Source organism: Drosophila biarmipes, chromosome 2R (genome assembly GCF_025231255.1).
Source record: "Drosophila biarmipes strain raj3 chromosome 2R, RU_DBia_V1.1, whole genome shotgun sequence".
Classification (NCBI taxonomy): Eukaryota; Metazoa; Arthropoda; class Insecta; order Diptera; family Drosophilidae; genus Drosophila; species Drosophila biarmipes.
Window position 1 is genome coordinate 10,420,413 of NC_066615.1, and position 26,703 is coordinate 10,447,115.

At 45.3% G+C, this 26,703-nt stretch overlaps 9 protein-coding genes across 17 annotated transcripts; 5 read left to right on the forward strand and 4 right to left on the reverse strand.

Moving 5' to 3' along the window:
• The first annotated feature begins 20 nt into the window (after positions 1–20).
• Positions 21–642, forward strand: LOC108030162 (UPF0545 protein C22orf39 homolog). The gene is made up of 2 exons (XM_017102892.3): positions 21–165; positions 218–642. The coding sequence occupies exons 1-2, from the start codon at positions 94–96 to the stop codon at positions 614–616; spliced, it is 471 nt and encodes a 156-aa protein (XP_016958381.1). The 5' UTR covers positions 21–93; the 3' UTR covers positions 617–642.
• A 388-nt stretch (positions 643–1,030) lies between these two features.
• LOC108030055 (coenzyme Q-binding protein COQ10, mitochondrial) lies at positions 1,031–2,038 on the forward strand. 5 transcript variants are annotated; one of them, XM_017102638.3, is made up of 3 exons: positions 1,031–1,194; positions 1,296–1,400; positions 1,471–1,683. In XM_017102638.3, the coding sequence occupies exons 1-3, from the start codon at positions 1,122–1,124 to the stop codon at positions 1,539–1,541; spliced, it is 249 nt and encodes an 82-aa protein (XP_016958127.1). In that variant the 5' UTR covers positions 1,031–1,121; the 3' UTR covers positions 1,542–1,683. The 5 variants fall into 5 exon arrangements, with proteins under 5 accessions (XP_016958127.1, XP_016958122.1, XP_050743905.1 ...); XM_017102633.2 differs by having other exon boundaries at positions 1,032–1,194; positions 1,253–1,400; positions 1,471–2,038; XM_050887948.1 differs by having other exon boundaries at positions 1,033–1,186; positions 1,275–1,400; positions 1,471–2,038.
• Positions 2,039–2,086: 48 nt separating this feature from the next.
• LOC108030050 (D-glucuronyl C5-epimerase B) lies at positions 2,087–5,314 on the reverse strand. Its single transcript, XM_017102625.3, has 3 exons — positions 4,855–5,314; positions 3,416–4,794; positions 2,087–3,334 (listed from the first exon to the last, which is right to left on the reverse strand). The coding sequence occupies exons 1-3, from the start codon at positions 5,041–5,043 to the stop codon at positions 2,968–2,970; spliced, it is 1,935 nt and encodes a 644-aa protein (XP_016958114.1). The 5' UTR covers positions 5,044–5,314; the 3' UTR covers positions 2,087–2,967.
• A 67-nt stretch (positions 5,315–5,381) lies between these two features.
• LOC108030054 (post-GPI attachment to proteins factor 3) lies at positions 5,382–6,840 on the forward strand. Its single transcript, XM_017102632.3, has 4 exons — positions 5,382–5,599; positions 5,656–5,972; positions 6,038–6,504; positions 6,563–6,840. Exons 1-4 carry the CDS (start codon positions 5,464–5,466, stop codon positions 6,633–6,635), a joined length of 993 nt encoding a protein of 330 aa, XP_016958121.1. The 5' UTR covers positions 5,382–5,463; the 3' UTR covers positions 6,636–6,840.
• LOC108030057 (peptidyl-prolyl cis-trans isomerase H) lies at positions 6,805–7,571 on the reverse strand. Its single transcript, XM_017102641.3, has 2 exons — positions 7,387–7,571; positions 6,805–7,322 (listed from the first exon to the last, which is right to left on the reverse strand). The coding sequence occupies exons 1-2, from the start codon at positions 7,468–7,470 to the stop codon at positions 6,855–6,857; spliced, it is 552 nt and encodes a 183-aa protein (XP_016958130.1). The 5' UTR covers positions 7,471–7,571; the 3' UTR covers positions 6,805–6,854.
• A 24-nt stretch (positions 7,572–7,595) lies between these two features.
• On the forward strand, positions 7,596–26,035 carry LOC108030056 (ribonuclease P protein subunit p25-like protein). Of its 3 annotated transcripts, XM_050887950.1 has the most exons (6): positions 7,650–7,705; positions 7,933–8,031; positions 25,133–25,261; positions 25,319–25,500; positions 25,557–25,673; positions 25,731–26,035. In XM_050887950.1, the coding sequence occupies exons 3-6, from the start codon at positions 25,154–25,156 to the stop codon at positions 25,945–25,947; spliced, it is 624 nt and encodes a 207-aa protein (XP_050743907.1). In that variant the 5' UTR covers positions 7,650–7,705; positions 7,933–8,031; positions 25,133–25,153; the 3' UTR covers positions 25,948–26,035. The 3 variants fall into 3 exon arrangements, with proteins under 3 accessions (XP_016958128.1, XP_050743907.1, XP_016958129.1); XM_017102639.3 differs by lacking the exon at positions 7,933–8,031 and having other exon boundaries at positions 7,596–7,705; XM_017102640.3 differs by lacking the exons at positions 7,650–7,705; positions 7,933–8,031 and adding an exon at positions 12,802–12,917.
• On the reverse strand, positions 8,709–12,588 carry LOC108030052 (aromatic-L-amino-acid decarboxylase). Its single transcript, XM_017102629.3, has 3 exons — positions 12,244–12,588; positions 10,140–11,244; positions 8,709–9,556 (listed from the first exon to the last, which is right to left on the reverse strand). The coding sequence occupies exons 1-3, from the start codon at positions 12,371–12,373 to the stop codon at positions 9,010–9,012; spliced, it is 1,782 nt and encodes a 593-aa protein (XP_016958118.1). The 5' UTR covers positions 12,374–12,588; the 3' UTR covers positions 8,709–9,009.
• On the forward strand, positions 15,983–17,625 carry LOC108030053 (uncharacterized). Of its 2 annotated transcripts, XM_017102631.2 has the most exons (3): positions 15,983–16,098; positions 16,162–16,877; positions 16,948–17,083. In XM_017102631.2, the coding sequence occupies exons 1-3, from the start codon at positions 16,067–16,069 to the stop codon at positions 17,025–17,027; spliced, it is 828 nt and encodes a 275-aa protein (XP_016958120.1). In that variant the 5' UTR covers positions 15,983–16,066; the 3' UTR covers positions 17,028–17,083. The 2 variants fall into 2 exon arrangements, with proteins under 2 accessions (XP_016958120.1, XP_016958119.1); XM_017102630.3 differs by having other exon boundaries at positions 16,162–17,625.
• LOC108030051 (tyrosine decarboxylase) lies at positions 17,779–23,336 on the reverse strand. Of its 2 annotated transcripts, none has more exons than XM_017102628.2 (8): positions 23,268–23,336; positions 22,208–22,399; positions 21,839–22,146; positions 20,622–21,056; positions 20,343–20,557; positions 19,852–19,978; positions 18,432–18,940; positions 17,779–18,031 (listed from the first exon to the last, which is right to left on the reverse strand). In XM_017102628.2, the coding sequence occupies exons 2-8, from the start codon at positions 22,335–22,337 to the stop codon at positions 17,842–17,844; spliced, it is 1,914 nt and encodes a 637-aa protein (XP_016958117.1). In that variant the 5' UTR covers positions 22,338–22,399; positions 23,268–23,336; the 3' UTR covers positions 17,779–17,841. The 2 variants fall into 2 exon arrangements, with proteins under 2 accessions (XP_016958117.1, XP_016958116.1); XM_017102627.2 differs by having other exon boundaries at positions 22,208–22,427.
• Positions 26,036–26,703: the final 668 nt, after the last annotated feature.

The window sequence follows — 26,703 nt, forward strand, 5'->3', positions numbered from 1 at the left end:
CTCGTTTCAATCGAAGTGATGTGGCAACGCTGCCAAACAGCGCTATAAACAGAATCAGCTGATCGAACTAAGAATTGATTTTATGTAATTGAAATGGCCACGAAAACGGATAATGCTGACTCAAAATCGAGCGATTCAAAGGACACACTAGATGACGCGTGGGCAGTAAGTATTTGGCTGCCTGATTGGACACGGAGTTCAGAAATCCTACTTCCAGATTCGCCCCTGTCACCTGTACAAAGAGGAGTACGACGATTGCACGAGTTTTAAGGCCCGCTTTCACCAGTACTTCATCTTTGGCAAGGACACAGACTGCTCCCAGTGGCTAACTGACTACCGCAACTGCGAGAGGTATCAGCAGTCCAATGGAAACGATGTTGCGGCCGGAAGGGCGGTAGTCAAAAGCGAGGAGGAGCGCCGACGCATCCGACTGCGCGCCCACTTTGCCAACGACACTTGGGAGAAGCGGAAGCAGCCACCGCAGGATTGGGCCGCTCCACTGCCCGACTGGATGGAGAAACGCAACGAGAACACATATCTAGAGCTGAAGCAGAAGGAGCTCTCTGGGCAGGCGGTGCCGCAGGGCGAGGATCGGTCTTTGTGTGCGATTATGTGAAAATATATTGCTAGTTAAGGAAACAAGATTGTTGTTTAACTGCCATTCAAGAAAACCAGGAATTTGGCGATTGTTTTCCAATCAAATATTAAACCCAGTTCGCTATGGTCTGGCAGCACTTCAAACAGCTGTCCTTGTCCCTTTTTGTTTTGGACAGTGCTGCCACCTCAAGCCAATAAATTTGGATTAAAAATAGCTAAATCCTATAAAATATAACAAAACAATTCGAATAGATGCCAGATTACAAAAATAAATTTTAGCAAAGATGTTTTTTATGATACAAACACAAATACACATAATGTACAACTGCTCACTTAGTTTTCTTCAAATTGCTTAGTGCGTAATACAAAATTACATAAAACCGTTTCCGCATTATACCCGCGGAATGTGTATATTCAAGTCTGGCTACAAAGTAGCTGAATTGGCACCACTGTTGCGCGACACCTCGGATACGGACATCTATCTTTTTCCGCATCCGCATCCCAACGCTCCAGCTTTGCCTAAAATGCTAAAGGGCAGCACACTGAAAGCCCTGGACGTCAGAATCCTACGACCCCTTATTCAAACAAGGTCAGCAGGTAAATGTAAATTACATAACCCGAGGCAGACGCCACAGACGCAGTAATATTTTGATAGCAAAATTGTCCGTGCCACTCAGGTTGCTCTTCTCCTGTTGCAGTGGAGGCTATCAGCGCAGCTACTCCAACAGCATCCACAGGTCCTACATCACCTTCAATGATTTCCGCAACAAGCATCGTTGGTACACCAAGAAGGAGCTCGTGGGGTGAGTAGTGCGCATGATGAAATCATCCTCATCAATGTGATCACATTCCATTCCATGTGTACATACCTAGGTACTCCATGCAGGACATTTACAGCGTGGTCTCCGACGTCAGCAACTACTACAAGTTTGTGCCGTACGTGAAGCGTTCCCACGTGCACAGTCAGGAAAAAGGAGGCTTCAAGGCGGACCTTATCGTGGGCTTCCCGCCGCTCAGCGAGTCGTACACCTCGCAGGTGACCCTGGTGCCGCCCAGCTTGGTCAAGTCCGAGTGCCACGATGGACGCCTGTTCAACTACCTGCTGAACGAGTGGCGCTTCAGTCCTGGACTCAAGGACATACCTAACTCGTGCGTTCTGGACTTCAAGGTCTCCTTCGAGTTCAAGTCCCTGCTGCACAGTAACGTGGCCAACATATTCTTCGACCTCATCTGCGACCAGATGGAGAACGCGTTCATCCAGGAGGTGCGCCGTCGGAGCGGGCCGCCCTCGATCCGCTCGCACGTGCTCACCTCGCAGCGCTCTTGACCAGAGGAAGTGGTAGTCTTTCTAGTGATTTAAGTTGAAGTTGTGTACCTCTTTGTTAGAACAATTAACCAAATTGTAAATAAATTGTCTACCGATTTGTGTATAAACGGACAACCCAAAGTTACCTCCAGCGTCCAGACACCAAATGAAACAATACACGAGTACAAAGAACATAAATTAAGTACTTTAATTTGGTTCACTTAACTCAATACTCAAAATCAATAATTTTCGTTAACAGTCTCGTTTTGGGATTAGTAGTGGGCCATTGGACATATTACCTGCTTAATTGACAGCTGCACGGTTATGTTGAAAACTTAGGAGTTAAAATAAAATTACGTTGGAATGGCATCGTTTAAGTGTCGAGAAATATACAATATTCTCAAGTGGCATACGCTACAAACATTACATTACATTACAGGCTTACCAATATCGATATTATCGTGCATTGTTATTCGGGGCCGGGGCAGTTAGGTATATGAGTGGGAAACGCTACTATCACCTCTACACGGGAGGCTAAATACAAGAGTCTACTTTTGTATCTAATGGATACTACCTACATACGTTCTACAACTATTATGCTAAGCTCTCTATATTACTTTTTACAGGGAAGTGTAGTAACGAACTCTACTTAGTTTGCGCAGTAAAAAGTCTGACTAAAACAGTAAGTGTTAAAGGTTCAATTCTAAATATTGTCCAGTGAGTGCGCGTGCATCTACTCTCGGCAAACAATTAAGCTATCAATAGGGGATCAATCAATTAATCAATCTTTAAAGACGAGGCCAACATCTGATAATGCAATCGAAGGTGAAGGTACAATAGCGTAACACTGGGCGCCTAGCTACCCGAGATAAATTAGGACTTTAGCACAGAGGTAAGGCCGGAAACAACACAATAGAAACGAGAAATTATTTCCGGGTCAGGAGTGTGAGGGTGTGGGAAGGACACGGCACCTGGTGCAACCATTTAGAATGGTTAAGCACAATACGTGAGCCCTACAAAATATCACTTTTTTGACGGCGATAGACCGCCAGTTTCCTTAGTTCTCAGTTGTGCTTGGCCCGCCGGCCAAACATATAGCCCTTCCAGCGCTCTGCGGTCTGGGCAATCAATGGATCGCTGTCTATGGTGGCCAGCAGGAGCAGCTGGTTAACGTGCGTCGCATGGTAGTCCCAGCGCGCCAGGTTGGGAGCCACGCCCAGGCTCAGGTGGCGCAGGTCGTAGCTGGTGCCGGAGCCAGTGTCGTAAAGCAGCAGCATCTTCTTCAACGAGTACATGCCCTGGGCGAAGAGCTTTCCAGCCTCCCGGGCGATTTTCACTGGCGCAGTGCTGTTAAGATCGTAGAGCCCCAAAAGAGAATAGATGAAGCCGTTCAGCACATAGGAAGGCGGCGTGGTGGGATACTCCTCGTACCTGCACAGGGACAAAATAGTAGTTATACAACCGCATATAACATTTTCTATAAAATGCAAAAAGTAAAGTCATCCTACTCACCAGTAAAACTTGTCCATGAACTGCGCAAGAACGCCGCCGTCCCGCGAGTATACCCTGTAGGGCTGCAGACCGGCTGCGGCCGCCCGAAGATAGCGTTCATCGCCCGAGTGCCAGTAAGCTCGTGACAGCACCGAGATAGCGTGGCCCTGACCCATGGCCGAGATCCAGCCAGGACGCAACTCGGCAAAGCCGTTGAGGCTACGACGCACAGGATTGGCCCAGCCACCCGTCTTGGGGTCCTGGTTGTGGATAAACCACTCTGCTGCATCGTAAAAGTGAGCCAGATGGTCACTGGTGGATAGAGTGATGTTGTCGTAAAAGCCCAGGCCCAGGAAGCCTAGAGCCGTAACCTCCAGATCAGAGCGACGCACCTTCAACGGCGAGCGTTTGTCTCCTAGGACTATTCCCTTTTGGACATCGATGTGCAAGTCCCGAGTGATGTGGCGCCACTTATTAATCGCCGAACCGCCGAGTCCGTAGTAGATGTTGGAGTCCTGTACGCTCAGTAGCAGGTCGGCGGGTATGTAGTGGAGATTATAGCTGTGCCGGGTGTCCCGATTCAGGACGGTGACCATGAGGCTGCTGCTGTTGGTGACCAGCAACAGATCCACGCTGAGTAGCAGGTCAAGCGTCTGATTGAGGGCGATGCTAATGGCGCCCTCATAGCCAGGTGCCGTCTCAAACTGGACCACGCTGGTGTTGAACTTATGGTGCCAGATGCGGGTCATGTTGCTGGTCTTGGGCGTACTCCAGTCCATCTGATTTCCATCGCCGTCCTCAAGCACACGCACTCTGGGCGCCGGCTCCGTGATGTTCTTGCTGTAGTGCGACAACGCAAACTGGGCAATCTGCGTGGGGTAGAAGTACCCGCGTTTCTCCCACTGCGTGCTCACCGGGACGCCCTCGGCGGCGCTGATGCACTTCACACGGTCGCGCACCTCCACGTTGTAGTTCTCGAAGTACATAAAGACGCCGCGCGCATCGTATTTGCCCCTGGGCAGGTTCACCTTGGCCGTGCTGTGCACCCAGTTGAACTTGGCCACCTCGCTGCCGGTGGTTGAGACGGCTCCACTGACGTCGAAGTAGTTGCGCAGAAAGGAGAACGGCACGTACACCTCATTTGCGTTCTCGTCCCGCTTGCAGTGCACACTGTACTCCTGATTTATGGAGCACTCGATGTCCTGCAACGCGGTGGCCTCTCCTCCGTTAGCGGACTGCCTGCCTGCCCGGTCCAGGGGGCGCATCAGATCCGGCGAGAAGGTGAAGGCGGCGCAGCGCATGTAGACGCCGAGGGTGATCACCACCACGGCCACGGTGAGGATGAGCAACACGGCTTTCAGGTTAAGTCGCATGATGAAGAAGACCAGTGGCTCGCGTTGCTACAAACATGTGCGACCCAGATTAGCTAACTGATAGTGGATTGGAATAGAGATCGTTACCTTAATCCCCTGGGACTTTCGTGGATCCCTGTTTTCCCTGCTTACTGGAGGAGCGGGTACGGCGAAGGCATCTCTCTGGCTGCTCGAGTATTTGGACATCCGGTTGGTGGGCGGACCCGCTAACAGTCTTGTACTGATCTTGCGACAGGGCTCAGGTGAGTCATGCTCTAAATATAAGACAGCGTTCATCTATCTGGCAGATGCATGGCGACAAATGTTGATAGTAGTGCACCCAGAGCTATTCGTCCCTCTCTTTCACTGCCTCTCTAAGGGTAAAATTCCACCTGCAGAGCCCTATGCTCCTCGATTTTAGACCTCGGCCATCCGATGTTGATCTTCCAACTGCTGCCACTGCTCCCCGGGCATATTTAATTTAGATTTTTACCGATTTTTCTCAATTTTCTACGCAAACACTGCGGAAAAACAGCAATTTCAATACAGATGAGCGAATGTTTTGACATCTGACAAAAGGGCGGACTATGCATGTCGATAGTTGGGCTGATGTCGATATCGATAACCTCAACTAGACGGCGATTAATCAATAGTGCAATGTTTACAAAATATTTCGGGTGTATGTCGCTCAGAAGGCGATTTTAACTAGTTTTAGTAATGTCTAGTCGTAGTTTAAGTGCAATAGTCCTGCTCCTGGGGGCATTTGTGGCCACCTGCCACGCCTCCAACGGGGACCGCACCCAGTTTTTCTACAATTGTCGGCAGAACTGCGAGCGAACGAACTGTTCGGCAGGTGAGAGCTCAATTGTCATGATTTTAATGATTTTACAAGAATACTTTCCATGCCAGATGGCCTGGAGATCCAGGAGCAGGCGGTCAAGTTCTACAGGCAGTCGGTTTTCGACCGGCTCTTCCAGTGGACCTGCGCGGACGAGTGTCAGTACGGCTGTATGTGGCGCACGGTTTTGGCCTTCTTCGAGCGCGGATGGCCCATTCCCCAGTTCTACGGCAAGTGGCCGTTCCTCCGCCTGCTGGGCATGCAGGAGCCGGCCTCGGTGATCTTCTCCTGCCTCAACTTCGCCATGCACCTTCGTATGCTGCGCAAGTTCCGGCGGGAAGTGCGTCCGGACAGTCCCTGCTACATGCTGACCCACATATTCGCAGTGGTAGGGCTATCTCTTGATAAGGGACACCAAAGAACACCTTAATAAGCAGAATCTTCTCCTTGCAGACTAGCCTCAACGGCTGGGTCTGGTCCGCCATATTCCACACTAGGGACTTTCCGCTGACCGAGCTGCTGGACTATGCTTTTGCGTACTCCATCATTCTGTGCTCGCTCTACGTCATGGTTATGCGGATGCTGCACCGCTACTCGCTGTTTCTGCGGGGTGTGATTTCTCTGGCCTTCGTTTCCTACTACATTAACTACTTCGCCTACCTGAGCGTGGGACGGTTCAACTACGCCTTCAACATGATAGTGAACGTAGCTACGGGCGTAATCGCGGCTGTAGGATGGTTTGTTTGGTGCCACTTTGTGCGCACCCGTAGGCCCTACTTCCGGAGGATATTGCGGTTCTACGTTCTCATGGCGCTGGCCATGAGTCTTGAGCTACTGGACTTCCCTCCCATCCTCTGGATTCTGGACGCTCACGCTTTGTGGCACCTGGCCACAGTTCCGCTAGCCGCTCTATACTACGAGTGGGTGTTTACTAACGTGCGATTTCTCAACACTTTGATAATTGTCTTAAAATTTTAGCTTTATGATCGAGGACTGTCGAACTCTGCGAAAGGAGAAGGCTGCGGCTGGAGGCTATGCATTCTATAACTAGTATTATTGATAACACTTAAGTCCAGGCACCGTTCTTCGCGTTTGGAACTTTTCACAAATGGAAATGGCCTATAACTGGGGACAAAGAGAAACTGCCATTTCCCATACTTTTAGCTCATGAATAAGGCTACCTTGGAGTAACCAAAACTGCAGGAATAGTACTCGCTTCGTTTACAAAGACATAATATATAGACTTTATTACAACATCCAGTACTTCGCGCTACATTTGTCCGCATTGCGAAATGGTCACTGGCAGTTTTGGCTTATTGTTGGGGCCCGTTGGCACGTTCTCAATTTTCCGCATGATGAGCAGACCGTCCAGGACCCGACCGAAGACCACATGCTTGCCGTCCAGGAAGTTGCACTTAGCGCAGGTAATGAAGAACTGGCAGCCATTGGTCTCCTTGCCACTGTTCGCCATGGACAGCAGTCCCGGCGAGTCGTGCTTCAGGGTGAAGTTCTCGTCGCCGAAGGTGTTGCCGTATATGCTGGTGACGCCAGTGCCGTCGCCCTGGACAAAGTCGCCGCCCTGGATCATGAAGTCCTTGATCACCCGGTGAAAGCTGGCGCCCTTGTAGCCAATGGGGACTCCATCTGGCCTGTACTCGCCCGTGCAGAACTGCCGGAAGTTTTCCGCCGTGCGGGGCACTGTGTCCGCAAACAGTTCGAATATCATACGTCCGATTTCCTGCAAACAAAGGGGGTAAAATATGTTTTCAATCATGTTGATGCCGAGTGTGTTTCACCCTTACCGTTGTGCCCACGGCGATGTCGAAGAACACGACCGGATTGTTGGAACTCCGCAGCTGCGACTGTATTTGATTCCAGTTGGGCATTTTAAACAACTATTATTTATAAAATAACTTTAACAAAACTAGGAGATTGCTCTGCTCTGCACCGGCAGATTTTTGTTTACGTTCTGTCCGATGGTTCGATGACGATAGGTAAGAAGCAGCGGTGTATCGATACGCTGCAAAGCCGGTCATATCGATTGGCACACGTGTGCCGAGTGTTTGTTTTTATTTTGCTGTGCACAAATTGTTGAAAATTATTTAATTATTATTTAAAAAGGTGAGTTCATCCAAGATACTGAACTTCGGATTGTCAACGTGTTTTTGCACAACAGTAAAAAGTGATTCTTTGCTCAAATCTCCATTCTGTTTGCTGCCAATATGACTGCCAAGATTTGTTTATGTTTATTTTTGTGGGAAAGTAAACCCCTTCCCTCAACAAACTGGGGAATCATAAAGTGCTATTGATACTTCATTAAAAATGCATTCCTTTTTACAACAAAAAAGCCAAATATTCGTCATTGCAAGACATCACAGAAAGTTGCCGCGACAATACTGTAGTAGAAGAATGACATGTATCTTAAAAAAGGACATTTCGAGATAAAGGTATTACAATTTTAAAACTATTTTCAACAATATAGAATATTATATAAAGATTATTTTAGCATCTTTAGGTAATAATATAAAAAGAAATATATAAAAGAACACCTTTCATAATTTTAATAAGTCTGTCTGGCGCCCACATTTTTAAAGATTTTCTTTTAGTGTAAATACAATTTAATTTTATTAATTATTTCCTATTCCTAAATTCATTTTATTAGTTAATTCTTATTTAATTGCTAAGAATAGTGTCATCACATAATCAATATAAAATGCATGATTTAGTAGCACAGATAACAGTAGCTCATCTACCGACCGCTAGGTGGCGCGGCGCTTGTATGAGTGGCGTATGCTACTTGAAATCTTGTCGGATTGTATTTTATTTAAAATAGAATAATGGGTATCTGATAGTCGTGTTCTTTTCGTTTGATATAAATTGCATGCCGTAAATCGAACCATCCATCATGTGCACTTTCTAAATCAAATGTTGTGAAATTTTCTCATTCCGCCAAACTTTTAGGGGTCTCTTTCTGCGCCTAACGTTAACTAGGCGAGAAGGCGGCTTCTAATTGACCCTACAAAAATGTTCTAGTTAACTAGACGAGAAAACGGCCCCTAGATGCGACATTGTTTAAACAAATTCGGAATTCGTCATCGTGACCGCCCAGAAAACACACGCAAAATTGTTTCAGTTGCAATTTTATAAAATGTGCATAACAAATGCCAAGATAATGTTTATAAATAAGTGCTTTTTTCATGAAAGTAACTTAAGGTAGGTACAAAATATTAGCAATTACGAATGTTTCAATGGTTGAATTACGTAATATTCAGCAACAACTTAGGTCCTAAATACATAAATAGATGTACTTAAATTCAAACGGAGCAATGTTAGTCGGTAGACTCTAGGTACGTGCCTCATTTCAGCTCGACGATTAATACTAGGTAGAGGTAAATCCGCAAATCCTCTTCAGCTCAGCTCTCAGCTCAGTTACTCGCCTCGTCCGTGTCCACGTCGGATATATCCTTAAGTTTTGTAGTGCCATTCGTGTTGCTATTGCCGTTGCTGTTCTTCTTGTCGTTGTCGTCGGCGGCCCTTTGGAAGTTCTCCTGCAGAGTTTTTGGGTCCACGACCAGGATGGGTGTGCATCCATCCATCAGGTGCTCACTCTGACTCTGGTATTGCTCCCGCGAAATGCTACGCGTGAAGGAGAATCGCAACGACTTCGTTCTGGTCAGCTTCTTCTTAATCGGTGGCTTGCCCGCCACTGGAGCCACCGGCTCCGAGCTGGTCCGCTCTGAGCCTTCCGGCGTGGTGGGCACGGAGCTGGACTCCAGCTGGTGGTCACGCAATATCTCCTCCGCGAAGCACTTTATCTGACTCCAGGCATCCAGGATGTCCTTTTCGGTGGCATGTTCGTAGGTGACGCAGAAGCGAATGACGTAGCGACCGTTGAACTTGGCCGGGGTCATGTGCATCTTGCCCGAATGGTTGATCTGGGCCAGCAGCATGTGATTGGGCTCATCGCCAGTGCTGTGGGGGGGTTGAAGGAAACCATTAAATCCAGAAGATACTTATGTACTCTCAGCCGACGTAGTATATTGGCTTCTACCCTAGATCTAGCCTGCTTTGTTCATCGTTTGAATACTTGTCAATAGATCTGTAGAGTAAGGGACCTATCCTATACATCCTTTTAATAGAAATGTTCCTTAAACACATTTTTTTCTTCGCCCCAAAAAGTTTTTGGCTAAAACTCAGTTGTTTGTTTCCCGATATAATCTATAGTTAGAATATATTTATATTCTGTGCCAATGAGAACGTTAGTTAGGAGCAACGAATTGAAACAAATTGCTACACCAACCAGAACTAATAAAATGTACTGTTTAAAACTTTAAGTTACATAACCGATTATTTTAGTCCATATGCAATGAAAACTGATCCAAGCATTTGAAGAATATTAAAATATGACCTCCTCTATCCAATCTTACAAATACTTTCAAAAGCCTGAAAGACTACATTATTTTAGGATCCTTCTTTTTACTATATAGCTATTTTTTAAAATCCTACTTTAAAGATAAATAATACTATCGAAAGTTAAAGTAGTTTTGCGACTTACCGCATTCTGAAGCAGACCAGACCCAGGTGTACATCGTTGCGGACCTCAAATCGCTCATCCTTGCGCACCAGCATCTCGAACTTCTTGGCCAGTGCCATGTGGTTGCGGATGTACTCCTGCAGGCCCCTGATGCCGTATGTCCGGAAGACGAACCACAGCTTGAGCGCCCGGAAGCGGCGACTCAGGGGGATGCCGTAGTGTCGGTAGTCCACTCCGCTCAGGTGCTCGTGGCGGAGGTACAGGGGGTTCACGTTGAGCGCGCTCTTCAGGTTCATCACATCCCGCACCCACAGGGCGGAGGCGTCGAAGTTCGTCAGCAGCAGCTTGTTGGGATTCGTGTTGAAGGAGTCGGCGTACTCCAGGCCGGCGGAGAAGACGCGCATCTCGGGCAGGATGAAGGAGTTGCCCGCGTAGGCGCCGTCCACGTGCAGCCAAATGCTGGACACCTGGCGGCACACCTTGCCGATCTCGGTGATGTCGTCGAAGGCGCAGCCGCCGGTGGTGCCCACGGTGGCCACCACGAAGAAGGGCGTCAGTCCGGCGTTCACATCGTTCTGGATGGCCTGGCGCAGCAGGTCGACGCGCATACGTCCATGCTCGTCGGCATCGATGATTCGGAGCTTCACCAGCGCCATCTTGGTGGCCTTCTCAACGGAGGAGTGTGCCTCGCGGCTGGCGTAGGCGATCAGGCTGGGCAGGAATACGCTGTCGTGGACGCTGGTCTGGCCCTTCAGCTCACTGATGGCCCGGGCGCGGGCTGTGATCAGCGAGACGAGCACACACTCGGAGGCGGAACCCTGGAGGGCACCGCCGCCCGTGCTGCCCGGCGCGTCCGAAACGAAGGCCTTGGGCAGGCCGAGGGCCTTGGCATACCAGTTCATCACGATCGTCTCCAGCTCCGCGGCAGCCGGACAGCTGGCCCAGCTGAAGCCAATGGAGCCGATGGCACTGCTCAGCATGTCGCCCAGCACCGAGGGAAAGGAGTTGCCCGACGGGAAGTAGGCGAAGAACTTGGGGTGGTTCCAGTGCACCACGCCCGGCATGATCTTCTGCTCGAAGTCCTCGAGCACGTCCTTGAACGACTCCGGCGACTGGGGAGCGTCGGCTAAAGATAAACAGGCAGTCAGGGGGATTAGTGGGCTGGGCCTTAAATATTTCTTTTATCACCCATAAATTTTAGGGGGGCCTAGAGCAGAGGCAGTATTTATGGCGAGTCTGTTGTTTTTGGCAGTGAGTAGAAAGATCAACAAGTAAGTCTATACGCAAGGTGTGTGTTTGCGTATGCATAATTAATTGATTTGTTTAGTTGAACTCGGGATTGCGGCGTCCATTCCGGCGTAAATATTTAACTTATCCAACTGCGCGGAATTCGCCTGAAATTCGCCAGCGAAACCCACTCTTCAGCTTGCCAGCCTCGGCGGTCGGTCTCCGAAGATCAGAGATCGTGGATCGTGGATCGTGGCTCCGGAGATCGAAGATCGGAGGGATGGCCGCCGAGAGTGGTGTGAGTGTGCCCCAATTACGCCAGGTCGCCACCCACACACCTCGTTGCGGAGCACTCGAGTCCGTGGGCTGGGGATTTTCGAATAGTTTACACTCGCACAGTATTCACATGACTCTTTGGGCAGCGGGCGAAACAATTAGTCAACATGATTTAACAAGTTTTTGAGAGGCACTGAGTTGCTTGTTTCCTCTGGCCTGGCTTTCTTTGATTATTTTGCGCAAGGCGAAATATTTTCAAATTTTCAGACTCATAGCTAATTTGTTTGGGCATAGTTAGCAAATTAGTGTATACAATTTATCACTTGCGCTATAATTAACTGTTGCCTTCTGATTTTAAATACAACTGGGAAAAAAAACTAGATCTGACTAAGAGAATATTTTCGGAACTATATTTATGGAAAGCATTCAGAATCCTGATTTTTGAAGTGCCAAAGCTTCAAAACTTTTCCAATATTGCTAGTATTATTAGTGTCCTAATAGGAACCTGTAATATGTCGCCTCCTAATTTCGTTTTAACACAAAATAACGAAATACCTTAACATTGTTTGCCTATCTTTTGCCGGGTCTTTGATAATTTCACACCTCTTTTTTTGTTGCTCACCTGGTAGTAGTTTTTTCAGGTAACCCGGATCCAAGGTGGGCGCCACATCGCGCTCCTCGATGTTGGTGCCATATTGGCAAATATAATCGATCACTTCCTTGCCGTATTTGCGAAACTCTTCCACATTCATTTTGTTCAATTTGCACTTGACGCTCCTCTAATTGTTTGTCGAAGTTTGAATTTTATTAACTTGTCCAGTATTTTTCTCTAGGGCTTGAATAGCAGGGTCTGAAGCCCGGCACTCACTGAGTTACTATATCTATCACTTTAAGATCCCGCTTAGCGCGTTTTGCCTGCTCGATGCAGCTCAGCTTCCTTGACGCGAATGTCTTGGCCACGGCGCTGCATTCGTTTTTATATGGCAAGAGACCGTAAGTTCGTAAGATCGCCCGATCGGGAGCCCTCGGCTTCGCTCTTTTCTCGGCCAGATCCCCTTCTAGCACCTGTGAGGTGTTCGGATCCGCTGCTCCATCTTCGTACTGACGTCGATTGTCTCGTGATCACGCTCAAATTACTGGCCCGGGGACTCGGACTTCGCTTGGCTGGGAAACCCGCTTCGGTCATTATGGCCACTTCTCTCATTCCGCTCTCGACATCCCATGGGGCACTACTAGCTTGCTTGGCGAAAAAGTCCCTGGTGGGCAAGGGTTTCCAGCTTTTGGCTTAATTATATGGTGAGTTAGATGCCATTTGCCATGTCATTGGGTAATTATTGATAGCTTCTTATGTAAAATTGGTCAAATTAATTCATTACAGTAGCCCAAAGTTGGTTATTAAATTTGGCGAATATGTTAAGAAATAAAAACCAATTACTTTGATATCTAATATAACACATTATATGTCCACCTTCTTCTTAGCCATATCAGGTACTTAAATGTACTAATTCGGTTAATATAATTTCTCATTTCATTGGGACATTTTGTCAATAAATGAGCTTTTTCTTATCTCAATAAACCCTTCTAAGCGATTCAACATTTAATTTTATGATTTTTAAATTAGTTTTAAACGTGTTCTCCTGCTTGTCAGCCTAACCTAAATTAGTTTTTTCGTTCTGTTTTTCGGGGAACTTTTGGGGTTTTTCAAAAATTTCCGACTTCTTGCAAATCCGGCACGTGTGAAGAATGTGCAAAGAGGCAATTAGGGAACAGAGCAAACTTGTTCCCTCGAATCTTTCAAGAAACACTGAAACTTTCCGTGGGGGAATCACCCCAGGTACCTGGAAAAAAGTGGCAAGCAATTGTCCAAACATTTGCCAAATCCGTTAACAGAAATTGGGATGTACGAATGACCAATCCCTGGCAACAGGCCCCACTTGTGACGTAGCTGTGAAGAACGCCCATTGTTTCATGGAATCTCCTGCTAGGTGAAATACAAAAACACGAATATCAAAATAAACAAACGTTCGCCAAATGAATTCTCCGCGGAAACTTGGGAGATAATGGGTGTGGGTGGGCTGGCACGTACATATGAATGAATGGGCTTGTTGTGAGAGTCAGCTGGAGGTCCCCCTCGATTTGCCAGGGTGCTAATTGTCTACGGTAGCTTATCTAACTATCTAATTCTGCCCAGTAATGATCTAACATTAGCTATGCTTGCCTCCCAATCCATTATACTTCAAAGTACAGGGACCGCAAGCTATTCCTTGTAATTGTATTCTTGCATTTGAGAATAGGTTAGTTGCAAAAAATTGAAACAATAAGTATTCCGAATTGGGTACCCTAAAATTTCTTATTGATTTTTCGGATTAAATAAAAGTTTAATTTTGTAACACAGATTTATTTAGTTAAGTTCCAGCCAGTTACATTTTTAAACATTTTTATTTTATTTAAATAAGATGTCAAACAACATTTATTTCTTCCTATCGAGGGGTTAATATTTATTGTAAGATAAAATTAATATGATATAATATTTTTAAAGAGGTATTAAAAAAGGTACCATACGTTTATAAAATTGATCCCCATGAGTTTTTATCATAAGTGTTCATTATAAAGAAAGTCTAAAAATATTATTATATGTGTTATCAAACAAAACAATAAAAACTCCTAACGAGGTAAAAACATAGTGACGATAGCTCCTTCAATAAACAAAAGTTCTGATATCAACTTTTGTTACGACAATGTATTATACAATCTACTTATTAAATACACCCACTACATTTGTTACATTCGGCACGCTTCATTAAAATCAAACAACTAAGCTCAGGCTTATTGAATTGCAGCGTGCCGAATGTAAATAGTGTAGACCGTGTATTTATTTAGTAGATTTATTTTTGTTATGTCTTGGTATGCAGTTCTTTAAGTTTTTGCAATACCTTTCGTCACCCGAAACAATCAGACGATTACTGCAGATAGTGCGTCGCCTTCGCACACCCTCCTGGTGCGCTTCGTCACTACGTGGTCTGCCGTCCACGGTGCTGACACTCCTCTAGCTAATATGTTGGGTAGTTCTGTTCGGAAATAAACCCATTTGGACCACCGTAAAAGGCCATGCCTAACTTTGGTACAGAGGGCTGACTCATTCGGCGCACGCGTCGCCGCCTTGAAGAGGTTTTCGGTGGGAGCAGAGTCCGCTGCAAGAGATCCGAAGACTCGGAGATTGCGAGACGGAGACCGCCCGAGCACCGTGACTTGACGTATTTCTCTGCTCCTCTTACTGGGCCTGATCTGAGCTGAGCTTCGCCCCAACTTTCATTCACAGTGCCAGCCGCCGCGGATTACGTCGTGCGTCTAAATATAAAATCGTATTCAGTTTACGCGGTCACACTTCAAAATGCCTGACGGCCGTTGCCATCATCCACATCCACCGAGTCCACATCCATCCGCCTTCTGGCTAAACTTGGACTACGTACGTGAGATCGGAGATGCGAGCTTGGAGCGCGGCTATCGCTTTTGTTGTCTACCCATTAATTATGGCAGTTGGCACTGCCGAACACCGAATAAAATTCCCATGTCGTCTCGATACAGTTGAATGTCTATAAATTGATTTTCTGAGTATTTTGGACGTATTTAGGTATATATAGCAGTATTTGACGTCTTGCCGTGAAATAAAAATTTAGTTTAGTTACCATCTACTTCGTTTTCGGGATATGAAGAAAAATCTAAAGGATATTTAAGATCTTGTAATGTAGGCTTAAGAAATTTCTTGTTATAATAAAAATTAGTTTTCCCATGGACAATAAAGTAATTACAGTAGTTGGTACTTGTTAAATAACTATCAAGTTCTATATATTATATATATATATAAGAGGAGATTAATTTTTAAACCTTCGGCTAAACGAGAGCTGCCTGTAGATTTTTAAAATTTGCATATCATACTGTTTTTGCTTTTGATGGTGCACGCGCTTGACAACAGCTGACGGATATTGCTCTGGGTCTCTTCTATTTTCGTTTATTTTGGCAATTTCGTTTGCTTTGGGAATTGCCAAATCATACCTTAGGCATTTCAATTATTCTGGGTCGTCTGGGCATGCTAATTTTTTAGGTTCGGCATTTCTTGTTTGATTTATTTTATGTGAGGTGTCGCGGGTTTTGTTAAATGATACTTTGATTTTTATTGGCGCCAGAAGCGTATAATTGGGTTTATGGGCGAGTTTATAACAAATCCGGTTTTTGTATCCCATTTCACGATTTTGCGTCGAGATATATGCTTATTTAGGGCAAGCTTTTTAATTTCACCGAAAAGAGAAAAATTATAATAAATCATAATAATTATATAAAAACCTGCAGAATCAAACTGTTCTTCAACCAGGTCCTTTCGTAAAATCCCTCTAGCTTTTTCCTATACTTCAAATAAATTTAGCTATATTTTTTTTAACAACCCTTAAATGGTCTCAGTTGAAATGCGAATTTTTCTATGGTAAATTGTGTATGCGAATTGTGAACGTTTCTTGAACAACACTAATCCATCGCAATGGTCCAGGTATTTTGTTGTTCTCGTCACCATTGATGTATTAAGTGCTAAGTCAAGTCAGAAGGCGAAACCTGCAGATGACCCTCTGCGAGCGTATAATGAGGTCGTGCAAAATCTAATAAAGAACTGGGAGTCGCCAGTTGTCTATCTTAGAAAACGGGGCTTTCTGCCCAAAAACTTTGAGGATACGTCGAAAATTAAACCCAACTTAGATGCTTTGATGCAGCGGATGAAGAGGGCCGAAAGGGATCAAGCTAATAGCAATAAAATCATTATAAAACCCAGAGAATTGCGAGAAATAAGGCGTCCAAAAAAAGTCCAAAGAAATCATCGGGGCTCACTAGCATCCTCGGGATCCATGCTGTCTAACTTGGAGCAATTGAAAGTCTTGGACAGCAAGGCAAAGTCCACTTCTAAGGTGAACGACCAGGAGCTACAACTGCTGGCCATGAAGCGACGCTTGGAGCAGTTGCAGGAAGGAGCAGCCAGTCAGGATCTGCCAGGATATCGAAGGCAGATCAAGTTATTTCCAAGAACCAAGGAGCCTGTGAAGCCTGCGCAAAGCTACGATGAAGTGTTGCAGCGAATGATCGAGAAGACGAGTCCACACTCTAAGCACCACTCCAATTCGCATTTGGAAAGAATTGCTCCAGACAGCCACAAATCTAATGTGAAATTGGCTTCCAAAGAGGAACAGCTGTTGAATACCATGCCATTAAGTTTAAGTACGTATAGAGCGCACAGCTTGCTGCACAATCTAATCGACAAACCCGCCATTGATCTGCCCAAATCTAGTCGAGAAGAGGCCCAGAAAAGCCAAGATGACGGGGCGGCACCTAACCTGGAATCGGAATTGGCGGCGCCCAGGTATCTGAACTGGGACATGAAAAAAGGGCGACTCGACCATTACTCAAGCGCCGAGAAGGAGGCCTACTTGAACCAGTTGGTCAGAGTGTTCGGGCGAAACCTGGACCTGAAGGAGACCCAACCGAAAAAGGGATGAGCCGCCTTCCTAGAACCACACAACCCACTCCATAACGAGCACATTTATTAACATAAAATGATTCGAAATGTATGAATGAGTCACAATCCATATGGAGTCCGTACCATGCACAATAATTATAGCCATTTCCATTTCCCACTGCTTGATGGTCAACAATAGTACTACGTCATATCCATGGCATCAGCATGATGATTTGGTTTCCGCTTGTTTACTCTCGGTAAGAAAGCAAAGAAATCACAGGATATTTCTGTTTACCTTTTGTCAGTACACATGCTGACCCAATATATTGATTTCACCAGTATTTGCTAATGCAAATAAGAGGCTAATTTATGAGAAAAATGTTTTGTTTGATGATTGGCTAATAATATAATTGATCTATTTTCGGGAACAATGACACAAACATTTGCATTCCTGTAAATGAGATATATTTTTCAACTTGTTTTAACCACGAGAAACTGAAATATATCGTTTTATTTTGAAATAATATTTATTGCATTTCACAAACAAGAAGGTTAATCGTTTGATATTGCCACCACGGAACTTAGAGCATAAGTATTATAAGGGAGAGATCCTTTACTTTGGTTACCCACCGCATTGTAGATTGGTCTAGAATTCAACTAGGCGCCTGGCTAAGGAAGCGCTAATACTGTATTATATGTGTGTGTCCATAAACTGAGTGGATATTATTAGTTCTGATTATCCCGAGAGGACGACGCCTTGCGCACAACCATGGGCGATCTTCGTGGGGACCGCTGCTCCAGTTGCTGCTGCTGCACACTTACGTGGTCCAACTCGTTTTCCGGGGAAGGAGAGGAGCCGGCTCCGGAATTTCGTCGAGAGGACGATGTTCGTACGTTGGTGTCCAGATGCCGAAAGCTGAAAGAGAACCATAGGGTTTTCTTTTCTTTAAAAGGTACATGGAGAGATATATTTTTCTTGAATTAAGAACATTCCTTCCTTAAATCCGTAAAAGCCAAGTCAATGTTCTCAATACTAAAACCAGTGATGATAAGAGAAAAGTTAATTTGGATAGTTATACACTACTGACACTGACTGGACTGACTAAGTAAATACCGTTCATTCCACTTGATTTAAGATCAAGATTCAAGACCATTTTTAACTTAAATGAGATTGTGAGAATTCTCTCTGTATGGATAGGCCCTTCAGGCAAATTAGTCTTAAATAAAATTTAATGGGATGTCGCAGAAATTAAAATGAAATAAATTGAATTTTTGTTGACATCGCCAAGCTGGAGTCTTTCTTAAACAAGACCCACCGCAAAGAGACATTGCTGCCCTTCTCCTCGTTGTTGCTGTTGAAGAGGAAGGCCAGCGGCCAGGATATCCACGAGTTGTGGTCCACCGAGCTCTGGGTCCGGATGATGGGGGCACTGCCGCGGCTCACCACCGGCGAGGGCAGCTCCATGGAGAGCTTGGGAGTTCCGGCCTTGTTGATGGCCGGGTTGTAGATCTTCGGATCGCTGACCATGCGCACGAAGAAGGAACGCTTCTGGGCCAGCGTGTCCTGCTTCTTGCGGTTCATGATCTCGGAGAGCTCGTCGTGCTGCTCCTTCTCCAGCAGCTCGTTGGCGAAGTCCACGATGATGTCCCAGGCGTAGTCGATGTCCTCGGCAGTGGCATTCTGGGCCACGGCGCAGAAGCGGATGATGTAGCGATCCCCCACGCTGGCCGGGACCATGTGCAGTTTCCCGGACTCGTTGATAATGCTCAGCAGCTTCTCGTTCAGCTTGTCGGTTCCTTTTAGCCGGAAGCAGACTAGACCCAGCTGGAAAATGCAAGTGTAGGGTTTTCTAATTGGATTCGAAACAATTGTAAAGGAATTGAACCAAAGAAAAAGGTAACCCACACCTAACAAAATAAATATATTTGGTTTGGTATGGAACCATTGATAGATTGGATGTCAGGCAACTGAATTAGATCTGAAACAAGGATTACGTAGGTGCAGGGTTTTCTTATTACTTTCTCGATACCCGTGTTCCGTAATCTTCCAACTACCTATACAAATCTTGGCTTAAACATTCCCTACCATCCAAAGATTCCTAATTAAAGATTAATAATAATAATTATTAATACTGTTTTTTTATTGAGATCAATATTTTCAACAACAGAAACCTGATAACCTTATGTGTATTAATCGGGCTGCAAACAGAAATACAAAATTATTTATAGATCCGCTGCCAAATCAATCACTCGATTGAGTTGGGCACGCGTTTGCTCAAAGAGTTGGAAACATATGTCAGTGGCTGACTCGATGAATCACTTGTGCCTGTCTCTGAATGATTTCCTATGGCAATTATGCCAAAACACTTCTATTGCCAAACCAAAGCGAGGCGAAAAAGAAATCAATTTTTTGCGCCGGTTTCTTTGCGGAATTTGGCGTGTAGTTGCGCACGTTTGCCTCAATTGCCAGGCGGGTGTGAACAAGTTCACGTCTTCGAGCTAGGCACCGATATTTGCGTTACTCGCCAATCAATTTCCCAATTTCATGGGCGCTCGGCCCTTGGAACGCTCCGCATAATGGACCCACACACCCACAACCCGCCTCAATGAAAATCCCACACGTTTCTGCGGGCTGCACAAAAGAGCTTTGAACCCTAAGCATGATTAATTAGTGGAAGAAATCGAATCAGTCGTAACATACGAGGGAGAAAGGAAAGGAAACGGAGTGTAACTCACCTTGACTTGATTACAGATCTCGAAGCGTTTATCTTTGAGCACCAGCTCTTCGAATCGCTTGGCCAGTTTGATATGGTGACGTATGTAGTGCTGAAGCCCGGAAATCCCATAAGAACGCAGAACGAACCTGAAAAGGCGATCTTTGGTCAGGCATGCACACTCACAATAAGCATTATTCGGGTGTCTTTGGGATGGGAACAATTAGCAATAGGAGTTGATGTTGATGTTTGACCATGTCATATTTCGATGTGGACACATCTCATCCACGGGATAGATTCGGCACACATGTGTTTACAACTAAATCGCAAGCAAATACGGCGAGGGCACACTCGAGCTGAAACAAGTAAACATACTTAACGCCACTCCAGGTCAATCCAAAAACAATTCACTTTTCGACAATGGTCAACAGACCCATCCGTACCCATGCCATAACCCGTTCGCACTTGGCTGTCGAGGGCCTTTGTTGGGCCCAAATGGCACATGCTACATACCACAGCTTCAGCGAACGAAAACGCCGGCTGAGTGGAACTCCCCAATGACGATAGTCGATGGCCGCATCCGAGTAGCCGTGCTTCAGGTACAGCGGATCCACCACCAGGGCTGATGTCAGGCGGATGCGGTCCCGCACCCACAGCGTCGAGCAGTCGAAGTTGGTCAGCAGCCATTTGTTGGGGTTCGTGTTGAATGAGTCGGCGTATTCTATGCCCTGCGGATCGGATGGAGTCACATTGGGTGTGTGTGCGTGTGTGTGCCCTGGGAAACCCACTCACCTTCAGGAGGGGCTTCAGCTCGGGGCAGATGAAGCTGTTGCCCGCATAGGCTGCGTCCACATGCAGCCAGACGCCCGGGAAGCGCTGCAGCTGCTTGCCAATCTCCGGCAGATTGTCGAACGCACAGGAGCCCGTGGTGCCCAGCGTGGTGGACACGAAGAAGGGCACCAGGCCCTGCAGCTCGTCCTCCTCCATGGCCTCGTAGATGGTCTGCCCGCGCAGGCTGGCGTCCTCGTCGGGCTCCAGGATGCGCAGCTTCACGAAGCAGATCATGGCCGCCTTCTCCACGCAGCTGTGCGCCTCCTTGGAGCAGTAGGCCATCAGCTTGGACAGCAGGTGGCCCTCCTCCACGAACGGATGCTGCGCCTTGAGCCGCTTGAGGGCCTGCGCCCGGGCAGCCAGCATCGTGACCAGCACGCACTCCGAGGCGGAAGTCTGGAGATCCAAACGGAAAATTACATAAAACAAACTCGAATGGCTGTATCTTTCCATAAATCACTTAATAAAATAAAATGGATAAAAGTTAACCATGTCCGTCCGTTTCTACGCAAACGAGTCTCTTAGGGATATCCCAAAAGTCATTTAACTTTTGGAAGTTGTATATAAACCGGGTTAATCGGATCGGACAAATATCCTACACAAATGATGGAAAATTGTAAAAAATTCTAGCTCTGTTGTTTTTAATAATATTCTGTTTTACTCAGGGATACATATCGTACTTTTTAAACGACTTGAGACTTTGGACAAAATGGTTTCTTAATCGGATGACTGAACATGTCAAATAGCTACAATAGGAAAATCAGAAAGTTTATAAGGCAATAGTATTAATTAATTATATTTTCTTTATCAATCTTCTGATTGAACGGCTTCTCTAATATACGCATAATTCTATTGCATCATATGTTTTGACCTGTCTGACTTGTCAAGTTTCTTTTCTTGTTTTTAAATATTTATATTATTATTTTGCTTGAAGATAGGTCACAATTATTTTTTGTTACCACATAAAAGGATTGACCAAATTTGCCAAACTTTCTTGACTCATTATGACTCATTAAGTAATTGCGTAGTTTCGATGGTGTTTGAAAAATATTGTAACAAGTAGAGGGAAAAGTAGGAAAATACTAAATATTCATTAAGCATATGATGATGTCACCATAAATAAGAGCATTAAAGTGTCTTTGTATTACAAGAGGGAGTACTGAAGGTGCTCAATGTACCTGAATGACTCCCCCGCCGGTGCTGCCCTCCTTGAGGGCCAGAAAGTGGTCCGGCAGTCCGATGGCCTTGCCCAGCCAGTCGAGCACGATGGTCTCCAGCTCGGTGCAGGCGGGACTGGCCGCCCAGGAGAAGCCAATGCACCCGATGCCGTCCCCCAGCATGTCGCCCAGGATCGAGGGGAACGAGTTGCCCGCCGGGAAGTAGGCGTGGAAGCGCGGATGCTGCCAGTGCGTCACGCCGGGCATGATCTTGTCCTCCACGTCGCTCATGATCTGGTCCCAGTCCTCCGGCTCCTGTGGCGCCTCCGCTGTTCAAGTGGGAGTGGGAGTGAGGCAAGGTCTTTTTCACTTGGGGGATATTCGCCTTACTTGGCAACAGATGCCGCAGGTAGCCCGGCTCCACGCTGGGCGTGACTCGGCGCTCGTTCAGCGTCTCCAGATAGTTGCAGATGTACTCCACCATTTCCATGCCGCGTTTTCGAAATTCGGTGCTATCCATCTTTGGTCGTTTCCCCAAATCACTTTCCTGCTTGCTTTTGTATTTCTTCGTTTACCCCCACGCTGCGATTTCGTATTAAAAGTTGGAAAACTTTTGAATGAATCAGCCAAGTAGGCGGTTTTAATACGAGTAAACATGTTCGTATTTTTAATTGAATGAAACAAATTGGATTAGTTTTATATGAAAAAAGTTTTGAAAAACTTAATTTTCAGAAGGATTTTTTGAACTATTTAAATTGTCGTCGGATGTTAAAAAATCATTTAACAAATTATACATCGTTCACTTCTAAAATCTTATTATAAATTAAAACCAGATTTGAACACATTTTCATTGATTTCAAGCAAATAAAAAAGGTACAGGTTTTTATTGACACAGAGACGCACAGATTTTGAGGTTCAAAATAAAATTTTCATTTGACACATTACAATCTTTTAACTGAATAAAGAGAAATATAAAATACAAAATAATATATATTCATAAATAGTAAACGAACGAAAATGAAAGAGAAAGTTGTTGGTTTCGTTAAAAGTGTCTAACAATACTTTGGATTTCGTTAGCAAAAAAAAGGAATCCATTTTGTATTTTATTATTTTGCTATTTATGCAAACTGATTAATCCATGTTTAAGCCATAAGCCATGTTTGATGTTTTATTTGTGGCTTTTCCTGAAACCGCCGATTAAATTGTACATTGAACTTGATGTATTTATATTGGGGCTATTTTAAATTTATTTTGTCGAGGTTGTGCGTTGGTCGAAGATTGTGTTGTTCATCAATTTGGCTTGATTTAATAGCAGGTTGTTAGCGTAAACAGAATTTTTGTTTGTAATTAAACGCGGTTCCTAAGGCATGTTTAACGGCCATGTAAAGTATACAATCCGCGGATAGTTCACTAATTGTCGGTGGGCTATCACCGGATCCAGGGCACTTACTTGAGGCACAGCAAACTCCGGCGGGTGACTTGTGTTCCGAGTCCGATTCCGAGACGACGAACCGTTGGCCACGACTTGCGAAACCAAACTGATCCTTGCTCTGCGGTCTGGCCAAAAGCTAAGCTCGGTCGCCCGCTCCTTCGCCTGCCTGGCATGTCTAATGAATGCATACTTCAGTGGGTTGGAGAGCCGGGGTGGGCATGAGGATGCTGGATGGTGGTTGGTGCTGGGTGCGATTGAAATGGCAAATAAATGGAATTTTTGCGACGCTTCATTCATGGCAAGGAGCCGCAGAGGAGTGGGTGGCCACCAAACCTCCTCAGCTGTGCGTGAAGCTATGCAAAAAAGAAGAAGGCAGAGTAAAATATTAAACATCCACCACTGCCCATGTGAGGTTGCACCGCTGCGTATGCTTAATATTGCGTATACGCACTGTGAATTGAGTTTTCCACTGTTAAATACTTAGCTAACCTAATTTTTACCATTAAAATAAAACCCAATTTGGACATGGGTGAGTTACTGCTAAGTACGTGTTGTCATAAACACACAGCACATTACATTGGCAGGACTTCCCACGACTTTTCACTTGTCCTTGTCGGGGGTGCGAACCGTTTTATTAATAACTTCCGCACCAAATTGAATTATTGTTCCGAGCGTACTTGATAGGAATGGTGGCGATGCCAGATGATTATGACGATGACGGGGAAGTGACGACGACGACGACGAGCAACCCAGGCAGGAGCAGAAATAGAAGGAATTTCAACGCATTCCTCTCGGAAAAATTCCATCCCATTCCATCCTTTCTCAGCTCGGGCTCCTTTCGTTCCGGCTGCACTGGGCCATGGAATTGTCTGGGACACGTGGCTCCATGTACTTGCCATCATCATCGCCGCCAGCCCACACAATCATCTGATTCCCCATTCGTTTTTTGTGTTGTTGGATGAAAGTTCATTAATAAACTTTCATTGCTGCTGTCGAATTCAGCTGCAGCCACCCACCCCGCCGGCCCTAAAATGTTGTTCGTCCTCCGGTTCAACAAGTGGCATCATGCTTCTGCGGCTATCATCCCTCGGTGACCTCCTTTCCCTTGCCCCCACTCCACTCCGCTCTGCCCTTCTCTAGTGGCCGACACCAGCAGGGTTCTGTTTAATGGGAAAGCGCTGCGAAAACGCTCCTGCATCCGCGCCCATTTAATTGCTGTAGAAATGGTTTTTTATTGACTTTTACTTGAACTCCTCTTCAAAACGCAGTTGAGGACAGTCCTGGTTTCGGCAGCGCGTTTGCCTTACTTCTTAGGGAACTACATATTTAAGTGCAGATCGTTTACTTCTTTCTTTTTTTATATTATCACAGTAAAGTTATTAAAATAGTCAATTTACTAACCACGTTTTATTCCAATCTCTGATTATATCTTATTACTATTTATCTTAGTTTAATGTAGTAAAAAAGGCTTTAAAAAAGTATTTAAAAATAGACTGTTTATCATATGAAGCACATAAGATTTATCTTTATTTTACCGGCGAATTCCTCGAATATTTGCTTGGGAAATTTGGAGCACACTCTGAAAAGTGTAGGTATCATCGCTGACCTAAAGACCTGGCTGCTCACACCATTTGCAGCTTGTCTTTTGCCCTTCTGCCCCGGCCCTCTCGGCTCATAAACCAAGCAATTATTCAATTTGCACGGACTGCGCCCTGGCAATAGCTGCTCCGGACAGTTTACGCCGAGTGGTTGGTTGTTAAGTTGGCTCTTGAGATTCCGGACCTCCGGGGTACTTTTTCTCCCATTATAGGTTCAAGGTTATTGCTAATGGGCTCTGCCGTGATTATTTTTCTGATAGACTAAAATAATCTATTTATTTGCAGATTCCATAAGACGGCCTCAAAATGATGCACTACCGCAAGGCCGAGAATGTGGAAAAGGAGCTGAGCAAGAGCGATTTGCCCTTCGAGGACTGCATGCCAACCTCGCAAAAGGATTTCCTTTGGATGCATGTGAGTGCGAAAGGCTTTTCTCTGGAACACTTTCCCAAACCATTTTTCCATTGAAAGGTGAAAGGCGGCACAAAAGTGAGCAATGTGATTGAGTTTGCCCAGGCCTCACTCAACAAGGGCGAACACAGATGCGTGGTGTGGAGCGGTTCCGGTGGCGGAGTGGTCAAGACCATATCCTGCGCAGAGGTGCTCAAGAGGAGCCACCCTGTCTACCAGGTGACCCGCATGGCCTACACCAGGTGACAAGCTCTAAAACTGCGAAGGTGTTATTACTATTATAAATCATTTAATGCAGCGTGGAGGAGCACTGGAAGCCGCAGATGGAGGGTCTCGAGGAGATCATCGTCAACCGCCAGATACCCACCCTGCACATCCTCATGAGCCTGGACGAGCTGCCGGACAGTATAGAGGGGTGAGCTGAGAGGGGACTCAAGAGGTATCATTATGGCAAACCATCATTGCTTAACAGTTTACAGAAGCCAAACACATCCACCGATTTCTGGGAGGGCGGAGGGGCTAATCCGAAGCCACAACACCACCAGCAGCAGCAACAACAACAACACCAAGGTAGCTCCAGTCGGCCAAGCAAACGAAACAGATCCGGACGCAATAAACCATCTCAACAACACGGAAGACCTGTGGCAGAAGAGAACCAACCGACCAGTCAAAGTCAGGGTCAAGGTTGAGATAAACCATATTACCAACTACGATTGTGGAAATTCCTTTATTTGCCCTTTGTAAGGATATACAAATAAAGTCTAGTTTATCACAAGAGCATTATGGCATTAACGCAATTGAGGGCAATGAGAGATTAGCTCTCTGGAGATAAGCGAGGGCTTTGTATGATTCCTTTTTATAGATACACTACTTAAATTTACAGTAAATGCTCTCCGGGAACGGACATTTTATAACAATTTCCATTTTTTATCTTGGTTTGATCTGGCCGAAAATATTTAAAAAATTGATATCTTCATTTTTTGTTTAGTTTTTTCCTGACAAAAAAGATTTGGTATCCCAATCTTAAGATATGTTCAATCCGGTAATCATAGTTTAAGCTGTTTACTTCAAATGCTGATACCCTATTTAAAGACGAAAAATTCAGTTCTAGAGGTTTAACTTCAAAATAACAAATAAATGGCATGCTATTTGATTATATTATTTGTTATTGGGATGGCGTAAGAATCGTAAATAGACGGATGTATGGCTTAGTTTAATATAGTTTTTTTTTTAAGAGATCACAAAATATTTAAATTAATAATTATTGAATAGTTTCGTTTTCAAGCACAAAAATAAATAATTTTAAACTTGAAATACTACTTATATGTATTTTTAATCAGAATGGTATTCTCTTATGTTATTAATGAAAAAATACCGAAAAAACATGCAGAGAAGTCCGCCGAGGCAACATTTACTGTAAGTCTGTTTTTATTTATTGTGCACAC